The 13,483-nt window shown below is 36.6% G+C and overlaps 3 protein-coding genes across 3 annotated transcripts in view; all 3 read left to right on the forward strand.

Annotated features, from left to right (window-relative positions):
- Window positions 1–1,055, forward strand: part of Cbr-gnrr-1 — a gene marked incomplete at both ends in the record, with an annotated part of 4,011 nt that extends 2,956 nt beyond the window's left edge. Inside the window, 2 exons of the mRNA XM_045244464.1 lie at window positions 525–867; window positions 926–1,055. Of these exons, the coding sequence (XP_045092534.1) occupies window positions 525–867; window positions 926–1,055 (473 nt within the window). The remainder of the gene's footprint in view (window positions 1–524; window positions 868–925) is intronic.
- Window positions 1,056–2,794: 1,739 nt separating this feature from the next.
- Window positions 2,795–4,417, forward strand: CBG03950 (the record flags this gene model as incomplete). The annotated part of the gene is made up of 9 exons (XM_045244472.1): window positions 2,795–2,878; window positions 2,930–2,998; window positions 3,050–3,296; window positions 3,343–3,545; window positions 3,594–3,699; window positions 3,749–3,966; window positions 4,016–4,103; window positions 4,144–4,238; window positions 4,346–4,417. 9 exons carry the CDS (start codon window positions 2,795–2,797, stop codon window positions 4,415–4,417), a joined length of 1,182 nt encoding a protein of 393 aa, XP_045092533.1.
- Window positions 4,418–11,847: 7,430 nt separating this feature from the next.
- Window positions 11,848–13,401, forward strand: CBG03949 (the record flags this gene model as incomplete). The annotated part of the gene is made up of 8 exons (XM_002639320.2): window positions 11,848–12,001; window positions 12,058–12,237; window positions 12,283–12,487; window positions 12,538–12,656; window positions 12,703–12,841; window positions 12,890–13,087; window positions 13,130–13,270; window positions 13,317–13,401. The coding sequence occupies 8 exons, from the start codon at window positions 11,848–11,850 to the stop codon at window positions 13,399–13,401; spliced, it is 1,221 nt and encodes a 406-aa protein (XP_002639366.2).
- Between the last annotated feature and the right edge of the window lie 82 nt (window positions 13,402–13,483).

A 13,483-nucleotide genomic window follows, 5' to 3' on the forward strand; every position in this document is an offset into this window, starting at 1 on the left:
GCACAAAATCGCATTTTTGCGTTGTTTTTTGATTATAAAAAAAGTTTTATCAGACGACTTAAAAATTCACCCATAGAAAATGTAGAGAAAATAATTGCGGTTTTTTTGAGCTATAGAACTCCTATTTTTTCTTCCGGAAAAGGAGCATACATGAATCTATAACCACTAATTAATTTTTTAAGAATCATTTGAATCATCTTGGAACTCCACAAAATCAGATAAACATTCTGAAATTATGGTTGTAGAGCTGCAATTGTGATCGCGCCAAACTTTTTTTCTGTAGATCAAAAATTAATTTGCAGTTCGGAAATGTTCTGTGGGAGAGCGTGACCAATGAAATGTTTGTGATATCATGATAAATAATTTGTCACTTAACAAATGTTTGGTATCTCTCACAGGAACCCAGATAAATTGGCTCAAAGTTGATTGTTATGGGGCCCTTCTATTACAGGTCTTACAGTAGATTCTAGATATACTTTGAGGAAGAATGTTGTACATCCAATCCCAATTAAATGGTATTTCAGCAGAAAAATCTTCTGAGCTTCTACTTCGGAGAAATGGGCAGAACAATCTTGAGAAAGCTAGGAGCCGAACTCTCAAAATGACATTTGTGATCGTATTGGCATTCATATCCTGCTGGACCCCATATTCCATTCTAATGTTTCTTCATTTCCTTCGACGCACTGATTGGATTCCGAAAGACATTCGGAAATTCATCTACGCATTTGCCGTTCTCAACTCGGCAATTTCTCCATATCTCTATGGTTATTTCTCCTTCGATATCCGAAAAGAACTACAACTCTTATTCGCTTGTTCTCGTGCCACTGCTGCCGATCGTCATCTCTCCTGTTCAGCTAACATCAGCAGGTAACAATGCCTGAAACTCGTCTTTCCTATCCAAATACTATCATTTCCTTTTCTTCAGAAATGTGCATTCTTCTTCAGAAATCAAGTCAGTGAGAGAATGCGCAAACGGAGCGCATCGGCCTGTAATTTTGACGGAAAAACAACTGACAACACATTATCGCCACGGCCAGCCCGTGGACACAGTTTGAGGCATAAAGGAGATCGCCGCCATCAATTGGATAATCGTCTTATGATCTGAATTCCGAAAAAAGATCTTTATGAAAAACCTATAGGACCCTAAAACTCCTTCTCCCGAGGGGATCCTTACTCTATGTTCTTATTTATTTCAATGAAATATTATTTAAATATCGAGTTGTTGAATGTGTTGAAACTTGGCACATATTGGTGTCCAATCGTCTGGAGTAATTCATCTGACAGCTGTCATTCTTCTTCTACCACGTATACTCTGCCCTTCGCCCTTTCTCTCCCTCTTTTCCTCTTGCACTTCTCCCTCATATTTCCCAATCCCTAGTATCACAGATCACGACATTTTTGTGTCATTCAGATAACACCTATCATTTTTTTTTGCAAAGTACGACGTAGTTTTCATTCCGGAAAGTAAAAATGATAGAAATGCAATCATTAGGAGTTCCTTTTTGTTATCAATCACTTGCTCACATGGATCCGTTAAAAAACCTCATGTTCTGAGCAGAAGGAATTCGTGCATCCGGAGTTTTCCGCCGTTTCCGCGACAGACGTCTTTTCGATCATTCTCTCTGATGGTCTGATATCAGGCATCATTTTTCCGACATTTTGTTTCACTTATCATCGCATCAAGTGCAGCAAGAAGAAGGAGAAGAGATGGCAACAGTCAAATTGTTGTTTTTAAAAACACGGCCTCGCGGAAGGGAACCTAGATTTAAAAATTGGAAAGCGCGCCAAGTTTGGACGCGTAGCGCGGTCGCGTCGCGGCTTTTCGGTGAGTAGCGACTCAACAACGTTTAACTTCACGTTTTTTTCAAAACACGTTTCAAAATTTTCGAATCTGGCACGCAGCCAACTTTTGTGTGCGACGAAGCGCGCGTTTTTCAGGTTCCCAACCGCGATGCCGTGTTTTTTTTGGTTTCCAAACATTTCGTATCATGTGAATCATGTGTGTCAGGACGCCCTTTCTCTGTTCTTCTATAACCTGATTGCAACAAGAGATTTGATTTAATTGATTTTTGAGATATTGCAATATTCCACGGAATTCGTCATTTTCAAAATAAGATTGAATCTGATAGATCAGTGTTGTTTGAAAGTTGAATTGAATTTTTTTGTTTAGAATGCAATAAATGGCTATCAGTTTTCTTTCTTTCTGAAATTTTTCTATTCCAGGGCTTGTCGGAACGGAATTCGGAAGATTTCATGTTTTTCTTTCGGAATTCGAAATTTTAGACTACAGTATGCCAAAGGCGCAAGCGAAAAGTTCCTATGTGGGCATCGAGCGGAATTACTTTTGATTTTTTTTTGTGTTTTCGAAATCTTTTTGTAGCTTTTTCAACAATTTTTCGCGTTTTTGTGGTGAAAGTAGAATTTATAATCGAAATTCTTTAAAAATCGGAATAGTCCAAAATTCTGAAATTCCCAAAATTTTTGAAATCGGAATACTCTCAATTTCCGAAATTTCGAAACTCGGAATTTTTGAAATCCCGAAAAAATTCTAAAAACGCCATTCCGAACATCCCTGGTTTTTCTATTCTTCCTCAAAAAAAATTCAGAAATTTTTTTCAACCTTAGCGGAGCGCACTTTCACTACCAGTTGTTTTTCTAGTGTAGTCCTCGTGGACAACTCCGATTCTATGTCTTATTGGTTTTACCTCGTTTCCGCCTCTTATAATCTCTTCTCGTGTCTTTTTCGTATTTTATCAGTCTCTAAATGTTACCTATTTCAGTACAAGACGTCGGTATGGGGTACGTAAAACAGGAAAAACACCCACTCGAATACGAATATTTACAACCGGAGCATTTGAAAGGATTCGATTCTTACAAGGTTTGCATTTTATAATGTTCACTTAATAGCCATAAAAGTGCATATTTTCAGTATAACTGTGTCGACAACTCTCCATTATCAGTCTACGTCTCACACCCGTTTTGGAATTGGTTAGTAGAGGTGAGATAATTTTTAAGATAATAAAATCAAAGAACTCTAATATATTTTCAGTTCTATCCACGAACATGGGTCCCGAACGTACTAACACTCGTTGGATGGGGATTCGTTATGGCTGGATTTTTCATCGAAGGCTATCTTGATTATCGAATTGACAGAAACTCCGACGGATCTTTGAATCCAATTCCAGATTGGTTCTGGTTCGCAGCTGCTCTTTGCACATTCCTTGGTCATACATTGGATGGAACAGATGGAAAACAATCTAGAAGAATTGGTGCAAGTGGTCCGACTGGAGAGCTTTGTAAGTTTTCAAACTCTTCAATATTTTGAAATAAAATTTGTTTTAGTCGATCATGGCCTCGATTCTTGGTCAACTGTTCCATTCACCATTACAATTTTCTCAATTTTCGGACGTGGAAGGTTCAGTATATCGTCTGTTGAACTGTTATGTGTGCTGATCAGTACACAAATCGTGTTCTTCACCACACATTGGGAGAAGTACAATACTGGAATCATGTTCTTGTCCTGGGCCTACGATGTCAGCCAATTTGTAAGAGTGTTGAAAATCTCTATAATTTGAATGCTCTGTTTTTTTCAGGGTCTCGTTATTGTGTACCTCTGGACCTACGTCGTCGGTTACAAATGGTTCCATTTTGATTTGTTTGGTGTTAATTTCGCGCTCACATTTGAAATTGGATTTTACTGTTAGTTTTATCATTCAAATATTTCTGAAAAAATGTGTTCTTTTTTTAGTGTGCTGTCTGATGTCCTTGATTGCTTCTGCCTACAATGTCAACAAAGCTGAAAAACTGAAACAACCAACACTACTTGCCGGAGTCCGTCCAGCATGGCCAGTATTGGTTCTCTTCGCATCTTCAATCTTTTGGGCCGTCAAGTCGCCAACAAATGTTATTGATGCTGATCCCCGATTTTTCTTCTTCTGCATGGGAACAGTTTTCAGTAATATTACGGTATGTATTCTTGATGAATTGATGGAGAACTGATATTTATGATTTCCAGTGCCGACTGATCATTGCTCAAATGGCGAGCACAGTATGCGATATATACAATTTGACACTTGGAATCTATCTCGCAACAATTGGCAAGTGTCAATAAAATTTGCTAATTTTACTCTTTATTCGTTTCAGCTCTTGCCTTCTACAGTCCAGCACACGAGCTACTAATCCTTCGACTTTCTACTCTCGTCATAACTGCCCTCCATCTCCATTATGGAATCTGTGTGGTCAGTTTTCCGGCGCGAGGATATCGCATGTTTCTTCTCAACTAACTTTTATCCTCCTATGAATATTCGAGTGTTTCACAAGCAGCTAAATATTTCATTCATTCCAGGTTCGCCAACTCTGCCGGCACTTCAAAATTTACGCCTTCGACGTCTCGTATCTTCAAAATCGAAGCAAATAATAACACAAATAACAGTAGAATAACACTCGAAGTGTATACTAATTGTACTTTTTTCAAACTATGATTCTTATTTTATTTTTTTTTTTCCTTTTCATGACTTCATGTACTTTTTTGCTACGGCAATTAAAGCTGCTCCTCGTTTACAGGTCCTTCTTTTCTTTTTGAAAGAGAAATAAAAAAAGAATTCAAATGAGTTCCGTTATATGAAGTCATGACGACTGGATCCCGGTGCCACTGGAAACCGTTCGGAGATTCGCCTGCCAACATCACTCGCTTCCTAGAGTGCATTTCGGAAGGCGGAAATGGGCCGTCTAATTGTTTTGGCATGCAAGTGGCATTTTCGCGGTGCCTATTTTTACTTTTTACTACTACTACTACGCCTATTTTGGGGTGGTGCTCTGGTGTGAGCATATGTTTACTCTCACCTTATAAGGCGCACTTTTCATTGAATTTTTCTATGGGAAACTATTGAAAAGAGAAGAAATACACATCTTCGCGAAGAACTTCTTTCAATTTTCTTTGGGGACCAGAAGACACCTTCCGAAAATAACATTTTGTTGCAAATGTTTCAAGTTGTTTATTTTTAGACGAATTTGAGTGAGAATTCAATTTTCCGCAGAGAAGACCTCTAAAGAAATGGCTGTTCATCAGAATTCTTTTCATTTAGAAAATTCGAATCGTGTCATTTCTGGATGATTTGTCTTTCCAAAAACTTGAATTTTCATTTTCGAGGTACCAGCCTTGGGTTTCCTGGTTACAAAATCATCGTAAGTAGTTAATAACATGTATTATCTATTGGCTATAAATAGGAAAATTGGTAGCTGTAATTGCCACGTTGCGTTGTTTTCTCAAGCATGAAACTTGAATTTAATAGTCGTCTATTCGGTGTCCACCAGATTGACACTTTGCCCAATTTTCAAAATATAAGTTTTTTCAAAACTTTTGAGACTCCGATATTCTCATAATCTTTTAACTTCGAAATAGTGGACTTTACATTTTGATATCTTGAGACTCTGAAATCATGAAATCTTGAAACTTTGAAAGTTCAGATTATCAAGATTTCGAGGTGTTTCAATTTACATTTTTCTATTGTCTAGAAAGTACTGTTTTTTTTTCAAATTTCACATTTTCTGAGAGCTACTGTGAATGGTGCCCTGAATATGCACTGAAATATTACATCGAATATTACTCTAGCTGACTGGAACATACTTTTACAGTATCCAAAGAGTTCATTTGACCTCTACATCCCTTCGAATTCTCAGAATAGGATTATTCAAGTACCCTTCAAAAAAGTATGTATTTTTTTATCCGACGAATTATGTTTCTCACCAAATTCTTCCTCATGTCTTTCCGCTCATTCCAAATTGGATGCACATAAAAAAATCAAAAGTGTTGACTCGCTTCCGTGTCTGCGTCTCTTCATCTCGCATACTATTTCGAGGTTCCATGTTCCCATCATAAATCGGATGTAAATGGCCCAGTTGGCAGGGGAGATGCTTTTTCGACTGGCTTCTCGAAAATGTTCTCACTAGTTTTTTGTGAGTTCTTCTTATTTTCTTTTTTAACCTCCCCAGGGACATTTTTTGTCAGTTTCCCTGCAAAATGCAACCGTTTTTTTCATGAAGATCATCATCTTAGAAGAGGGTAGGTCCTTATGACGAAGAAGAAGAAGAATCAAATCTTGTTAGATTCCTCTCTTTTTTCAGAGGCGTTGTTTTGTTTTGACACCGGGTGCCCCCATGTCTCTTTCAAATGCTAATCGTATTCTTGATGCTTTAGTCCTATTTTCTATTTTATTGTAACATCATCACCGCCGTTTAGTCTGATAGCAGTATTTCAGCTACCTTGCATATGTTTTATTCAGTTCTCCTGAGCAAGGATTCTGGAACTAACGTTTGCTCTTCATCCATCGACTTGAGAAAGTAGATCTACAGTATCCTTTTAAGATCTCTTATTCCATACCCAAATATCAGCTCTCCTAACATCCACCCCCCGACGTTCCATTAGGAGACCAAGTCCAGGGATGTTCGGAATGACGTTTTCGGAATTTTCCGGAATTTCGAAAATTCCGAGTTTCCCAATTTCGGAATTTCGAAATATTCCTATTTTCAAAGCTTCAAAAATTTTCATGATTTTTCAACATTCAAATTCTATAAGGCAAAAAATTAAAGTAATAATGTTCGTTCCAAGTTCCGCAAGGCTACTTTTTGCATGCACCTTTGAAACATCGTTGTCCAAAAAGCTCTAATTCCGGGAAAAACCGGATATATTCCAGTCGAAATTCCATTCTGAAAAAAACGTTTCGGAAAGATTCCGACCAGAATTTCATTCCAATTTTTTATTTGGAATTATTTCAGCAGGACATTCACTTGCTCGGAATTTTCGGAATTCCGAATTCCGTTGCGAATATTCTTGACCAATGACCATAACCCTAACATCCACCCCCAGACGTTCCATTAGAAGATCACATCCAATTCGAAAGTTCGTTACTCATTTCAATTCTTCACAGACGTTTCATTAAAACGAGTCACAAGTTTTTTTCATCTTGATCACTTGGAGGGAAAGAACGAAACATGTTATTAGGTGCACGAAAACTCAGACGTGTCAAATTGGCATCTCACTTGAGTTGTCAGTAGACCCTTTCCTAAAATAGAGCTCTTATTTTAATGTTCCCGGAAATGTGTTTATCTGTTCCACACCAATTGCCCTTCAGAGAACACAATTACAGATGGAAAAGTGGTAATTGTTGTTCACTCATTTTCTGATGAACCTAATTTCAGCTGATGTTCATCGCAGAAAAGAAAGATCTAGACTCTCCAAGAAAATCCTTCTTTAGAGATAGATGTCAGAATTTGCAGATGAGCAACAAAATTGTTGTGGATTCCGCATAATTGGGGTTTGAAACGACGGGTCGAAAACCCTCTGTTGTTCATTTTGGGAACCATGTGATCCAAATTCTGAATAAACAAAAATGGCATCAAGAATAGAATTCAGAAGGTTTAGCTCTCTCTCTCTCTGTGTTTGCATAATCTGATTGATTGCAATATCAAAAATTAATAAGTTTCGAGCCACTCTATTCCGTGGGAGGAGGAGGAAAGAATCAAGAAAAAAAAGTGTCAGGTTTCTCTCATCTCGTGTATGACATACTTGTGCTTCTCATATCAAAACGTGTGCTTCTTTTGGGTTTTCAAATATTCTGGAGGAAGACATCTAAGGTCAACAACATCAGCAACATTCCATAGGTTCTCAAATTCCCCTTTCTGATTTATTCCGATGCGATTCTTCTAAACTGTCAATAATCCTTGTTTTCCCACCCATAATTTAGATATTTTGGGACTTTTCATTATTGACAAAAAAGGTTCAAGCCAAAATAGATCTAGATACCACCTATTACTTATAGATAACTGTTCTCAGAACTATTTCTGATTTCCAGCTGCAAAACGTCTGAAAAAACACCACCCGCGGTCTGACACACAGGTTGAAAGCGAGTTTTGAATTTTTTTTTCGAAAACAAGAAACAAAAATTACAATCATAGAAATTGTTTGGAGAACATAAGTAGTTCTTCGTTTTGCCTCCTTTCTTCAGATTTTTTGACTAATCTTCCAGATTATTCGCTCGTTTTTTTTCTTTTTACGACCTTCTCAATAGTTTGTCATTTCGCGAACATCATCGAAAATAAGCATCAAGGCTTTGAATTTCATTGGTAAATGGAAGGTTTGAATTTTTAGGACACAATTATTTTTAAAAGTATATGGTGCTCTTGGCCTTCCGGCTAATAGGGACCCTATAGGTTTGAGAATCTGAATTTTCAAATAAATTCTCCAATCTGGTAAAACTTCATGAGATTCTTTAAAACGTATTAATCTTCGAATCTAAAAATTTCTAGATAAACAAAGCCGTTTTCAGCTTTGTAAAAACTCAATTTTTAATAAGTACACCTCCCCTGATCGTTTATTCTTTTGGTCTAAACTGCTGACCCAAAAATCAGTGAACCATAAAACCTGTCTAGTTTTGTTCCAAACAAACTTGTTTTTGCAAGAAATCTAAAACAAGGACAAAAAGATGATAATGAAATTAACGGCTCCTCATTTTTTCTAGAAGAATGACAACCCAAACCTAATGCGACTTCTTCTTCTTCTTCATTTATTTCTGTTTTTCTTTCCATTCTTCCCTTTGTTGAATGATGTTTAGAGCCCTCCCACCACCCCGCCTTCTTTTTACTCATTCTTGACACGTGGCAGTGTTCATCTTCTTCTTCTTTCTAACCAATGTCACATTTTCAATCCATCTCTGTCCCTTTCTTCTTCCGCCTTTTTCTTCTTCTTCTTCTTTTTCTTACCCATCATTCATCCATTTGCATTCTGAAACACATAATCCTACCATTTCTCTCTCTCTGCTCCATTAGGGATGATGAGGAGCATCATGAGGTTGTTTCTTCTAATTGAATTTGAATAGAGAGGACAAGAATAGAGTGAACTGCCTTTGACCGAAAAATGCGCAATTTCGAAAAAAGCAACATTTTACAAACACTGAGGACCCCCGGACCCCCATTCGTACGTCATTCGGAGCACTAATCTGGTCGAGCGGTCGTCTTCAAATCTTCAAAAGATTTTTAGTTGCTTCTTATTATTCTTTGCTCTGGACACAGTTGAGAAATCAAAGATAGCAGAATGAATAGCCTGCCTAAAACTATGAAAACATCCGGAACATTTTTTGGATTTTAAGATTCAACAGCTTGATATGAAATTTCCTGAGGGAACGGAGAAAAAAAAACAAGTGGTTGCTGTTCAAAAATCCAAACGAAAAAAAAAAGAGGAGAATCGAAAGTATCAATCTTTCGGAAGTGCGAAAAAAAGTTTGAGAAGAGCATGTAGAGTCCGAGTTTTGAATTTTGGTTTCTTATTTTGCACCTCACATCTTGTTTCGATTCTAGTTTTCCGCTGATGTGTTCATTCTTCTGCATTCCTTCCTAGAGAGTTCAAACTATAGACTTTTAAGCAGAGGAACAAAACGCCCACTCATAGTTTTGAAATTGATTAGGTCTTAATTTGAAGGCCCATTCCTTCGAATTTACGTCACAGTGGACATTTTGAAATCAAAACGGGATATCTAAAATTGGGTTTTGAGATTTTTGATTTTGATTTTTGCAGCTTATTCTAATGATTTCTGAATCTAATGAATCTTTTCACACCGTTTTCCATACATACTGAATGTTTTATATATCAAAAGAATTTTTAATAACACTTTTCTCTAAAACCTGTAATGGCCAGCTGCCAAACCTTCTAATTTTCCGACATGTTTTGGTAAAAATAACAGAAAAATCGACTAAAATCTTTAAAAAAACGAGATACTACATCCGGTTTATAAAAATGTGTCTAGGGTACGGTAGTTGTCGTTGTGGGACTTTCGGCAACCGGCGTTTCTCTTCCACAGTTTCGATTTTTCGTATCAGAATAATACTGAAAAGTGGCCGACTGCTAAACCGTTAATTATAAAAACAATATTTTCCTTAATTCTTCCAGAAAAAATTTGATGTTTCTTTGATTGGCTTACTGTAACCTTACTTTGGCATTTCACCTGCATGAACTTTCGTAAACACCCAAATAGAATCCCCCAAGCCGTCAACTTTAAGTTTATTTATCTCCATTCCGGGAAAGATATCAAAATTTTGTCAACAGACAAAATGTTCGTCATAATATCAAAATTATTTTTTCAGTTAACCACTTTTTGATATCTTCGACAGGAACCGAGATAAATCAGCTCAAAATTGAAGGTTAGGGGAGTCGTTCTATACGAGTGTTTATGGTATTTATCTACAGTAATCTCAGCCCTGATTAGTAACTAACAGCTTAATTTCACTAACAAAAAGTTCAGTTTAAATCCCACAAAACAAACTTCAAGAAAACCAAAAAGTCGTCATATTTGTTGATTGTTTTAACACCTGTTTCACCTACACTTCCTTCCAATAGAATCAAAAAATTACGTGACTTAAAGGGATTCAAACAAAGTTAAAAGAAACTTAAGGTTCCCTGTAACGCTTTGAGAAGACGTCGCCGACTTCAAAATAATCGAAGCAACTTATCACTGTCGCTCATCTAACTCGTCGTTTCGATTTCAATTTCCGTCACTCTCTATTTTACTTTTGTCTAAACACTCGATTCTTCTTCCATCTTCTTTTTTCTGAAATTCCAATTAATTATTGTTTTCGTTTCACTTCTTCTCTTTTCATTCTTCCCCCTTCACCCAGATGCTCGTCAGAGTTTCTCTCTAATAACTGACTCTGAACATAGCAACTTTAAAATGGCAACAAGGAGAGCAAGAGCTGTTTCTATTATGATGCCTGTCACGTAGTGCATTCCATGACTTTCGGGGTGGTTGGAGACTTGGAAATCTAAAAATAGTGGAGGTGTACTTTCAAGGATAGAACTAGTTTTTTTTAATGGGAATATTTGCAATCAAATGTTTTTAAATGGGACAGAAACGGATGTGTTCTAAAAATTCCATTTCAAAATTCATCCGTTTTCTGGAAAAAAAAATTTCGGGTTTCCTAGAAAGTGTGAACTCGAAGGACCCTGAAATATTGTGCCTCTTATTGTTATTCTCTCTTCTTCTTCTTTTTGTTTTTTCTCATAAAATTCAGAATTCTACTGAACCGGACATTTTGAATAGACGAGGAGTTTTTCAAGTGTTTTATATATTCCTCTTCCTTCTTTATTTGATAATTCATTAGCTTTTACTCTTTCTACATATGTTCATCATCTTCTTCTTCTTCGTCTTCTGCTTATTCCAACGTCATCTCTCATTTACTATGATTCATTTATCACTTCCAAACATCGTTTCCATTAAATAAGACCCTCCTCTCTTTTCTTCTCGCTTTCACACCCAAAATTACCGAGCTTTTGGTCTTCTTTTCTCTTTTAAATTAACGGGTGTCATCTCTCACTTCTCATTCCATGTTTTCGTGCCATTCTCTTCTTTGCTTATGAGACAATTTCTTCCGAATTCAAACCCAAATTTTGCTGATTTTCTATTTCTATTTTTAAACGACGAGTGTATTATTCTGATGGAAGAGAAAGGTCAGTGACCGTAGCCGAAGATCCCGCAACTACCGTAACCTGAAAAATTTTTCAACGGATTCTTGTTCTCGTTTTACTTTCAGCCGTGTTTTCTGTTATTTTTCCCAAAAAGAAAAGCGGAAAATAACAGTTTTTGATAGTGCAAAAAATTTACTGAAAACGAAAAAAAGAAAATAAACATATTATAGGTTACTGTAATTGTCGTTGTGGGACCTACGACCACGGGTATAGGCGTTTCTCTTCCAAAGATACGATTTCTTTTGTATTAGGTTCTTCGACAAAATAATTATGTTTCTTTTCTTTTTTCTTTGAATGTTTAGTTGAGACCATGTCACAATTCTATGTTCTTAAGGATGAATTCAACACACGATCATCTGAATAATGAAACAAAGGCGTTGGCGACTACAGAAGCCACTATATCAGAGGAAATGATGAGGGAATGGTTTCAAAGTCAAATGGGAAAAGGGACTGGAGGGGGAAAAATACAAGCAATTGTTCCATTAGAAGGTAGGACGATTGACTCTTCTGGATCTCTATAAAAATTAAACAACAATAATTTTCAGAAGACATGGAATGGGCAACAGTCGGTGGTCGATTCGGCATGGCATACATTGCCTTCGGAATCCTAGCCATTCTCGTAAACATTGTCATATTTGTATGCATTTGTCTCCGTCGACGCACCACGTCTTCTCACGTCTTCTACATTATTATTCTGAATTTTTGTATAATTGACACTATCAAAGGTCGGTTTTTGACACTGATGTATTCAAATTGAAACCTAATTTTAGGAATATGCTCTGTTCTTTTTGCTTTGAAACTTCTTACCTTCAACATGGCAACCGATGCATCTATGTGGACAGTTCGAGTGGATCAGTATAGTGGAGTTCTTTTGAGATTCACCAATTTAACAACGATTATGAATGTTCTTCTGATCACCATGAATGAATTCATCTTCATTTGCTATCCGTTAAGATATTCTTGCATTGTTACAAGGTATTTTTAAAGATTCTTCCTTTTTACAGTTAGGTGAATTCAAATTTCAGATTCCGTGTTCTCTGTGCAATTGTTTTCAGTTGGTTGATTGCTTTAATGTTAACTATACTCAATATGCTAACCAGTACGAGACAACGAAGTGTTATGATTGATACGGATTGTGAAAATGGTATTCAAAAACAAAAATCCAAAAAATATAAATTATTTTATTTCAGAAAGCCTGATCAACGCTTCATTCTGTATCAAACACCAAGAGACTTCTCTTTTTCATTATTTTGTCTTTCATATGGTTTTGATTGCTTTCTGCTTGATCTGCCTTGCAATCACTGCAAGCTGCTACTTCATTCTTTTTAGGTAACCCCTTATCTTTATCTAAATTTCCATCTTTTTTTTAAATTTCAGAATAATTACGAAACTAGTTCGAGCTGATGTAAAATACCAAGTGGAAACTGACCTTCTCCGAGAAGAACATTCTCATGGGAAATCAATTGCTCGCCGGAAGAAATACGTTTTGATGATTGGAAGTGTCATTTTGGTGTATACAGTATACTTAACAACTTATGCAGTTATTCAGGGAATGCATCTTGTCAATATTACAAGGTATTATTGATCAGAATCTAGATTTTCATGAAATGTTTTCAGCCGAAGCAAGGGAACTCCAGTTCATGCAAGAAGTGGTTACATCTACACCAAATACACGTGCTACTTGTTCATTTCTTTCCACTCACTGCTTCAACCATTATGCTTTGCGAGGATGAGAGAATTCAGAAACATCCTGAAAAGGTTTGAAACTACTCTAATTACTTTTCTGATCTTTTCTTTGTTTCAGAACTCTGTTCCCTTGCCTCACAAAAACTGATCCGATTTTGACAACAGATGTCTACAAACGTAACAGTCAACCTACTGATATCTAATGAATCCTTCAATTTGCATTTGCTTCCCTTTTTCTGTATCAATGTTCTCTGGTTGTGCCAACAAATTTCAATGTTCTCAATT

Source organism: Caenorhabditis briggsae, assembly GCF_000004555.2.
Source record: "Caenorhabditis briggsae complete genome, chrI, whole genome shotgun sequence".
NCBI lineage: Eukaryota > Metazoa > Nematoda > Chromadorea > Rhabditida > Rhabditidae > Caenorhabditis > Caenorhabditis briggsae.